Genomic DNA, 9,966 nt, shown 5'->3' on the forward strand with positions numbered 1-9,966 from the left:
TTGTGATTTGCATGCTCATCTCAGTTCCTCCTAACTCATATCGAATGGTTCCTCAAATTCAAGTAGCAAACAAGGAGCATCACGAGACGTGGGTCATGAATGTTTAGGGAAATACCACCCTATCAATCACATAACACATGCAGGTATACATGAATTCATATTGTTGTGCTAAACGTGCAATCACATGCAATATCATATGTAAGTGTTCACTAGTTATGCAGTACAATGAGTAAACAAGAGACGAACCTTGCAATCTGGAGCTGAGTGTCATGGTCGCTTTCTGAACTGTTCGGTTATAGTCTGGTTTTCAAAAAAACGTTTAAAACCAAGTTCACTATAACCAGTGGCTCTGATACCAAACTGAACTGTCACACCCCCAAAATACCACCTAGGGAATGTCCCTGTTAGGCGTGTGACATACCAATAACGAGCCACTAATTACATTGAACGCGTACAAATTTCATAATAAAATCCTTAATTATTAATGCAAAATACCATCAACGAGTTTAATTGAAAAACAACATGTTCAGCGGAAGCAAATAGTAAACCAATGTTAAACTGCTTCAAAAACCAATGTATGATATCAATAGTTCAATCACATGAATCCCTCCAGTCGACCCATGACCACTCCAGCTACTCCAGACAGCAAGTTCCAAATCCAAGACATCAAAAAAACCTGCAAGCATGCAGACAAGTGTGTCAGACGACGCTGGTGAGTTCAAAGTTTTGTTACCGAGTTTAGTTACCTGATACATGTATAAAACAGTTTAACAATTTGATTTGATGTTGTTATTACTCGATTACCGTATGCGGCGACTAGATGTGAATGCCCAACCCCAATGCCTCCATTTAGGCATTGGTCATGATGTCAAGGTATCAAACAACCTTGAATAGATGTAAGGGGTCTTATATGTACACGATGTGAATGCCCAACCCCAATGCCTCTAACTAGGCATTGGTCATGAAGTCCAGGTAATTAGTTCACGCCCGTCCTTTCGGCCCGGTGTGAGGGTGCCAAACCTAATAGCGCTATCAACTAAATACCTCGTTGCTTCTTTAGCAACACGGTAGATGTATGGGGTCTTACATGATTTATACTGTGTTCAATAACCAACATCCCAAATAAACAGTTTACCCAGTATTCCCTTTAGAAACGTTTACCAGATGTCCCAAACCACCGGGACGCATGCTTAGAAAAGTGCAGTGAACTCACCTTGGTTTGCTCGGTAGAATTAATTACTCGTTTAACACAATGATCAACCAAGCCCTACCGTTGTTACCAAAGATAGTTAGCTTATACCCACGTAATTCATGCAATGCACATTCACCACACAAGTATCGTACAGTGGTACACATAATGTCATCCAAATCATAACAAGGAATCACACATCACACTAATTATAGTCTCCATCAACACAATCACTTTCATAACCACTTATACCACGTATTCTAGTAAGTTGTGTGTATTGGCCATCACCATATAACATGTGACAATCACTAGAACTTCGTATCAGATGTCATCTTATGCGCACGTATCATAACATCATTTAACAGGTTGGTATTTCACACACAAGTTATGCTTTCATCATAAGTAAATTTCAAGTTAAATCATCAGTGGGTGTGTTGGTTAGCTAATGAGTGTGGCCCATCATCCCAAACAACCCAAGTGATCCGGTTATTCAATGTTGTTATCCGCCCCCCATGTTTAATCCTTGAAGCCCAACTAAGTTTGCATGCTATTTATTCAGATTCATCAGTCCATATCAAATTGCAAATTATTACCTCAAACTTATTAAGTGAATATGCAACCCTAATTCAATACTAGCAGCCAATATTCAATCGGTTCAGGTATCATACTCATTCTTGAAATCCTTAACTTACATCTCGGTCAAGTCACATCATCAATTTACTATTATAGATCACTCATACAACCACAATCATAAGAGCCGACAACCTAAAGTGATCATTAGCCATATGATTTTCAACTTATATATATCCATCACATACTTTATCCAATCTTTTATCAAAGTGGCCGACAATACTTCACCTCATGATTGCTTAGAACATGCACATATATATATATTAATTTTGTTGACCAATATCACATACAAACAAGATCACTAATAATACAAATAGTGATCTTATGGTCCTCGGCTGCTCTGGGCGATTTTGGGCGAATCTGAGGAAACCCTAGTTTCTTGATCTTCTTCTTGTTCAATCTAGTCCTATTCTTGATCGATCTGGGTTAGCGATTGTGGTGTTGTCGATCCTTCTGAGTAAGGTTCTAGACTTCGACCGTGATTTCTAATCTTTTGAAGTCAGGTACTAGGATTTTTTCGTTTCGTTTGCTAACTAGGGTTCTTGCCGCCATATCGCTTAGGTTATTCAATTTGGTTTTCTGTTTTTGTTGATTGTCCTCTCGTTGAGCTTGTGGGTTCTCGTAATCAAAGGTTTCTCTTTGGCGGCTGTTTAGGGTTTTGAAGTAAGATTTGTTATTTCATATTTATTACGTGCATGCATGGAGGCTAAGAGTGATGGGGTAAAACCGTTGGATCCTGTTACTCCTGGGAACGATGATAATACGCCACCAATACGTGGGATTGGACTGCGAATAACTAATATAGAGGGTAATCCTATGTTGCCAAGACGTGGTTTGTACTCTACCAATAATCCATCGGTGATTGATGGGTTGTTTCAAATTTCCAAGCCTGTGGATCTAGATGCTATGGGGGGAGTCGGAGGAGGGTATACGGCTGCCAACATGCAGACTCAGGCAAACCCTAGTTCGAGTAATGGAGAGAAGAGGGGTGCTGCTCATGAGGATGAGTATTTTTGGGACTCTTTAAAGAGGGATACTAACACTTCGTATGCAGAAAAGCTTCAGTCCAAGAGTCGAACCAAAAGGGAGGTAAACTTCCGTTTCATGCAATCTGATGAGATTAGAGAAGATGCTGACATTGTTATACCTAGAGAGGTCGTTAAACAGGTCCAAGAAAAGTTTGAAAACGTTCTATATGGTTATTTCTTGGGAAATAGACTTCCTTTCCCGGTGGTAGAATACTATGCCAAAAATGTTTGGTCGAAGTTCGGATTCTCTAAGCTAATGATGAACTCAGCGGGTTTCTTTTTCTTCAAGTTTGAAGATAAGGAGGGTATGATGAAAGTTCTGGAAGGTGGTCCGTGGTTGATAAGGAAAATTCCGTTGTTTCTTAATGTTTGGTCGCCGAAGGTTAGCTTAAAAAAGGATGGCATTAAAACTCTTCCTCTTTGGGTCAAGTTACATAATGTTCCCATTGCAGTTTTTTCAGATGATGGTCTAAGTTTATTGGCTTCTAAGTTGGGAGTTCCTAAAAGATTGGATGCTTACACAGCGGATATGTGTGCGGAGAATTGGGGTCGGAGTAGCTATGCACGTGCTATGATTGAGGTTAATGCGGAGACTGAGCTAAAAGATCATATCTCAATTGCCATTCCTAAGATGGATGAGGAAGGTTATATTATGGAGCATATTAAAGTTGAATATGAATGGCGACCGCCTCGGTGTGCTACTTGCTGTCTATTTGGCCACGATGATCTCTCATGCCCCAAAAGTGATAAGGGTAAAGCTAAGCAGGTCACGGTAGATGAGGAGGGATTTGTTACAGACCGGAAGCGTGTTGCTAAGCAGGCTTTTCCCCAAAAGAAGCAAAGGCCAAAGTTTATGTATAAACCGAAGACGAACAACTATGGTGCTAGTACATCTGGTACGAAATCTAATAGTGGGCAGCCTATGGTGAAAGTAACAAACCAGTTTCAGGCTTTAGCTACGGACGATGATGGAGATATTCTAAAAGACGCCAATGGGCAGCCGTTAGAGAAGGCAGAAGTGGTCAAGATTACGAAGATAAATGATGAGGTTCTCGATGAGATACCAACGGAAATGGCTAAATTTATGAGTAACAACACGATGGGTAGCCAATCTGAGGGGGCAAGCACTCCCGGTTCAAATAGTTTTAATGGGTAGTGTTGCTGTTTGGAATATAAGGGGTTTGAATCGTCCCCTGAAACAAAACGAGGTGCGTGTTCTCATTGCTGAAAATCGTTTAAGTATTTGTGCTGTTCTAGAGACTCATGTTAGTGTTAACAACTTGGGGAAAATCTGCAAGAATGTCTTTCGAAGGTGGAACTGGACTTCCAATGGAGGCTTATGTCAGAGAGGAACTAGAATTATCTTGGGGTGGAATACTGATGATGTTGACCTCATGGTGCTTTCTCAATCAGATCAGGTTATCCATACTCAAGTCCATCTAAAAGCTGATTCCAGATCGTATTTTTGTTCCTTTGTCTATGCGGAGAATAAGTATCAAGATCGTAGAACCCTTTGGAATGATCTTTGTAAGCATAACACCTTAGCTCATGCTCAACCGTGGGTAGTTTTAGGTGATTTTAATGCAGCCCTAAACTTGGAAGATTGCTTATATGGTTCTTCGTCCTATACTATTGGTATGAGAGAATTTTTTGATTGCATCCAAGCTGTTGAGCTTGTGGATGTTAAGAGTCATGGATTGCATTACACCTGGAATCAAAAACCGAAGGAAGGGATTGGTGTTCTCAAGAAAATAGATCGTATTATGAGTAATATGAAGTTCATGGATTTATTTCCGGAAGTGTATGCGGTTTTTCAACCAGCTCGGGTTTCTGACCATACCCCGTGTGTCCTAAAGCTGCCCTCTATTTCTCGGTCCAAACAAAGGCCTTTCAAATTTCCGAATTTCCTAACCTCTAAACCTGAATTCAGACAACTTGTTGTCAACGAATGGGCCAAGGGAGTGCATGGATGTCATATGTTCTCGGTTACTAAGAAGTTGCGGAATCTCAAGCCTTGTTTTCGTAAACTTATGCAAATCCAAGGTAATCTGCATGACAAGGTGAAACGGCTGCGTTGTGAATTGGATTCCATTCAGCAAGTTGTAGACGCGAACCCGCTAGATGGTGAGGCTCGTAATTTAGCTGCTATATGTCTTCGTCAGTTTCAGGAGGCGGCCTATGATGAGGAGTGCTTCTTAAAACAAAAATCTAAAGTTGAATGGCTATGCGCGGGTGACTCGAATACAACCTATTTTCACAATGCTGTGAAAACTAGGAACTTTAGAAACAAAATACATTGTATTCACGATGTGCTTGGGAATCGCTTTGAGGGTGAGGATGTCTCGATTGCCCTTGTGGATCATTATTTGAATTTTTTGGGCTCGGTGCATGGGGTTCAAAATTTTGAAGATGAGGATCTCTTTGTTAATACCCTAGACCAAGTGTCGGCCGATTACATGGTTAGGCAAGTGACCCGTGAAGAGGTGAAGTCAGCCATGTTTAATATTGGTGAGAACAAGGCTCCTGGCCCGGATGGATTCACGTCTGCTTTCTTCAAACATTCATGGGATATTGTGGGTGAGGAGGTTACTAATGCTATTCTGGATTTTTTTCATAACGGTAAACTTTTGAAGCAGGTTAACCATACGATTATCGCTCTGGTTCCAAAGAAGGACACCCCAAACTTGGTTACGGATTACCGCCCTATCTCTTGCTGCAATGTTCTTTTTAAGTGCATCAGTAAGATAATCACGGATAGGATTAAAGGGAGTTTGGATAATCTGGTCAGCATAAATCAGTCAGCCTTTGTACCGGGAAGGAAAATTTCGGATAATATTCTTCTTACGCAGGAATTGATGCATAATTATCATCTTAATCGGGGACCGGCAAGATGTGCATTTAAGATTGATATTCAGAAGGCGTATGACACAGTCAGCTGGCACTTCTTGGAAACTATTCTTCATCGATTTGGTTTTCATAGAAAAATGGTGAATTGGATTATGACATGCGTTAGAACGGTCACATATTCATTGAGTATTAATGGGGAGCTTCATGGTTATTTTGCAGGGAAGCGGGGTCTAAGGCAAGGAGACCCTATGTCTCCGTATTTGTTTACACTAGTAATGGAGGTCTTATCTCTTTTATTGCAACAAGCTGCCGCTCATGATTCTTTCAAGTTCCATGCTCGTTGCACAAAACAAAAGATCATAAATGTGTCGTTTGCGGATGACTTGTTCATTTTTTCGCATGGTGATAGTGCATCAGTCAAACACATAAGAGAAGCCCTAGACAAGTTTACAAAAATTTCGGGTCTGGTTCCTAGCTCGCCCAAAAGCACCGTATTCTTTAGTAACGTACCTCGACATGTAAAAGAGCAAATTCTGGCAGTTATGCCGTTTCAGGAGGGATCTCTGCCGGTCCGTTATCTTGGTGTGCCGCTTATCTCATCTAGATTGGCTGCGCGTGATTGTAAATCTCTTGTGGAGCGGATAGAAAGACGCATTGATAACTGGATGACCAAGTCGTTGTCTTTTGCGGGGAGACTACAACTGATCAATTCGGTTTTGGCAGCCATGTATTCGTATTGGGCTTCAGTTTTTATGCTCCCAAATGGAGTTATTAAGGATTTGGAGAAGAGAATGCGTTCTTTCTTATGGAACGGTGGTACGCAGGGATCGGTCCGTGCTAAAGTTGCCTGGAAGGATGTTTGCTTGCCCAAAGAGGAGGGTGGCCTAGGCATCAGGAGTATTATGGATGTCAATAGAGCCCTTCTAACATCTCACATTTGGAGCATTATTACCAATCGAAAGTCCCTTTGGGTACAATGGATTCATTCATACAAGTTGAAAGGTGCTAGCTTTTGGGATGTCCAGAGTCGTTGTAACATCAGCTGGGGATGGAGGAAACTATTGGCTCTTCGCACTAGAGTTCGATCTTGCTTTTGGAAGTCTATTCGAAACGGATGCAACACTAATGCGTGGAGTGATAATTGGTGTGATTATAGTCCCCTTCGGTCGTTTATATCCCCTCGAGTCATTGCTAATGCTGGGTTATCTTTACGCTCTATGGTTGCTGATCTTATTGATGAAAATGGCCAATGGTTATGGCCTCAAGCATGGTATGACCTATTTCCGGTTCTTATTGATGTCAATGTTCCCCAGATCATTCCTGATGTGGAAGATCGGTTCCACTGGAAGGACACAGATGGTAGATTTCAAGATTTTAAAACTTGGGAGGCTTGGAATAGCTTGAGACATAGAGAGGGGACGGTGTTCTGGGTAAATGCGGTCTGGTTCAGTCAATGCATCCCTCGACATTCCTTCCACTTGTGGTTAGTCATCAAAAACAAGCTGAAGACTCAAGACAGATTGGCAGATTGGGAAGCGGGCAGCGCTACAAATCTGAGACTCATGTGTTGCCCCTTGTGTAAACAGGACCGTGATTCTAGAGATCATCTTTTCTTCCAGTGCCCTTATGCTTCGGAGGTTTGGGGCTTAGTGAGGAATATGGTAGACATGGGAAGTGTTACGGATTCGTGGTCCTCTATTATGTTATGGATGGAACTCAATGCTCATTTGAAGACCTTAGAGCATATTATTTGTAAGATCTTACTATCAGCTACAACGTACTTTATATGGCAAGAAAGGAATAGTCGATTGTTCTCGCAACTTCAAAGGAAGACGTGTGATCTCTCGAAGACCATTATTGATTCGGTTCGGCTGAGGATTATGGGTTTCAAACTTGGTAGAGAGCCGAAGCATAGGAAGATATTGGAGACATGGCTGATCTCGAAGAATATGGAGCTGAATCCGGGCTAATCGAGTCTAATGTGTTTTCTGTAGCCTAGTGGGTGTGTGTTGGGTTGTGTTATTTCTTGGTAGTTTTTTCTGGATTGTGCTGTTTGTTGGGTTTTGTTTTGTCTTGGTTGGTTTACTCTAGGCTTGGCATGTCAAGTCTAGTAGTGTGTGTCGATGTCGCGATACACCCTGTTTTATTTGATTGATATAAAATTTCACCGGGGTAACCCTTTACCCAAAAACTAATAATACAAATATTACATACATGAGAATTTACTAACCTAATAACCTTGATCGAATCAGATAGTGCTTCGAAAAGGGGGGAAGGTATGACTACTGTCGTCGAACAATTCAAGGAGAAGGGAACAATGCCTTAGGGTTTTCTAACTTTCCAATAATCATGTAATCACACCCCAAATCCTCATATTATACGCATACATACTAGATGGGCCCCTGCCTAATCTAAAGTGTAGGCCGAGTGGCTTGGAATGTGGTGTGCATGCAACATGTATAAAAACGGGCCCAAGTACAACGACTTCATTTTGATTGGGCTTCGTTTGGGTCTTGCCATCATGTACAAGGAATGAACGTCATGGGCCGAGATACAATGCAAAAGGGGTACGGTGCGTAAATGCGGCCTGTTACAAGATTGGCCCAACTAGACCACAATCTAGACACTAAGGACGGCCCAACCCAACACTCAAACACGTAAAACGCTCGGCCATCGTAACATAGCAAAACGTTTTACGAGAGTTTAATAAGTCAAAGATGTGAAATGAGCGAATTACTAAAAGTTAGAATCACCGGTTAAAACAGCACAACCCTTGAAAATTCGGATTGTCACATCATCCCCAACTTAAAAGAAATTTCGTCCCGAAATTTGATAAGTAGCTAGTTCAAGACGGCAAAATATTAACTCATAATCCAAAACAACGAGATTGTAACTCAGGGTGACTGTGGATTTTCGGCGGGTACCACATCATCTCCAACTTGAAAGGGAATTTCGTCCCGAAATTCGTTAATGACGACAAAAGTTGGTTCAACCACCTGAACCATTTAGGATATTAGAGTCTTATCAGATCCTTATGTTCCTATGTGAACTCCGGTCCACATCTTGAGTTCCAACGAACTCTCACAATTGCCATACGACGAACCTTGACTTCCTGGTCCATGTTTTCGACAGGTTCCTCAACATCTGCAACTAAACTTTAACCTCAGATGCTAATAAAGGTATCACAAGCGTTTCATCGAATGAACACTGCCTTAGTTTTGAGGCATAAATGATATCATGTATGTTACCCAATTCGTCGGGTTATTCGAGTTTGTAGGTCACGTTACTGATTCACTCTAGAAATCCGAATGTCCCAACGCATCGTAAAATAAGCTTGCCACGTTTTCTATAGTGTACCACGCCCTCCCAGGGTGGGACTTTTGATTACGACACATCCGCCTACAACGAATTTCTAGTGTTTAGTAAGCTTATCAACTTTCCTGACGACCACGCGTTGCCATCAAACAATTTCTGATCCAAGCAATCTTTAAGAGTTTCGAGTACAAGTCCTGGATCTGTGAGTAGGTTGTCACCCATCTTAATCCAACAAGGAGATTAACGTTACTGTCCATGTGATGCCTCAAACAGGGCTGTATGCGTACTAATATGGTGACAGATGCAGTAGAGCTCTCCCAAAGATAAGTGTCCTTTCCAAAAGTTTACTAAAATCAATCACGCACATGCTCGCAGCATGTCTTCATGTGTCCGGATAGTTCGTTACTCTGCTCGGTTGCCCTATAGTGATAAGTAATGCTCATGTCTGGATTTCAGCCAGTGGTGTTGTGTATTGCTTGTCATAAATCAATCATAGATCAAAACCAGAGGTAACAGCAGTTGGCACCTCGTGCCTAAAAGCCGCCTCTCTCAGAGGAACATTCACAACTGTGAAGACTTGTTAGTTTTCTTGATTGCAATAAAGTGTGCTGGTAACTTGAGTCCATCAATGATCACCCAGGTGATAATGTTTCCGTTTCGAGTTGTAAGTAGACTAGTGACCAAATCCATGGCAGTCTATTCTCATTTCCATACATGTGTTTCTGGTTGCTAATATCCCACCTTGACTTTCACACATGTCAAACTTCGTTACCATGCATGGCTATGTGGGCTTTCAGGCCCGGTCACCCGTACATGGTCTTCAGGCTTTAATACATCCTATCAAAACTCAGATGAATAGGATATCGAGACTCGTGTGCTTCGCCTGCACCAGTTTCCCAAGGTTGCTGTATAGTGAGGTTCATATTCGTTCCATGAAGTAACAAATATCGTCCGACC

At 41.6% G+C, this 9,966-nt stretch overlaps 1 protein-coding gene across 1 annotated transcript; it reads left to right on the forward strand.

The window, feature by feature from the left end:
• The first annotated feature begins 2,518 nt into the window (after positions 1-2,518).
• Positions 2,519-7,664, forward strand: LOC110893397. Its single transcript, XM_022140507.1, has 2 exons — positions 2,519-3,950; positions 4,105-7,664. The coding sequence occupies exons 1-2, from the start codon at positions 2,519-2,521 to the stop codon at positions 7,662-7,664; spliced, it is 4,992 nt and encodes a 1,663-aa protein (XP_021996199.1).
• Positions 7,665-9,966: the final 2,302 nt, after the last annotated feature.

Source organism: Helianthus annuus, chromosome 12 (genome assembly GCF_002127325.2).
Source record: "Helianthus annuus cultivar XRQ/B chromosome 12, HanXRQr2.0-SUNRISE, whole genome shotgun sequence".
In the NCBI taxonomy this organism is placed as follows: Eukaryota; Viridiplantae; Streptophyta; class Magnoliopsida; order Asterales; family Asteraceae; genus Helianthus; species Helianthus annuus.

Coding starts and splice junctions, on each gene's coding strand:
- LOC110893397 (XM_022140507.1), top strand. CDS start 2,519: ATGGAGGCTAAGAGTGATGGGGTAAAACCGTTGGATCCTGTTACTCCT. Junction 3,951..4,104: donor TATGAGTAACAACACGATGG/GTAGCCAATCTG, acceptor GTGCTGTTCTAG/AGACTCATGTTAGTGTTAAC.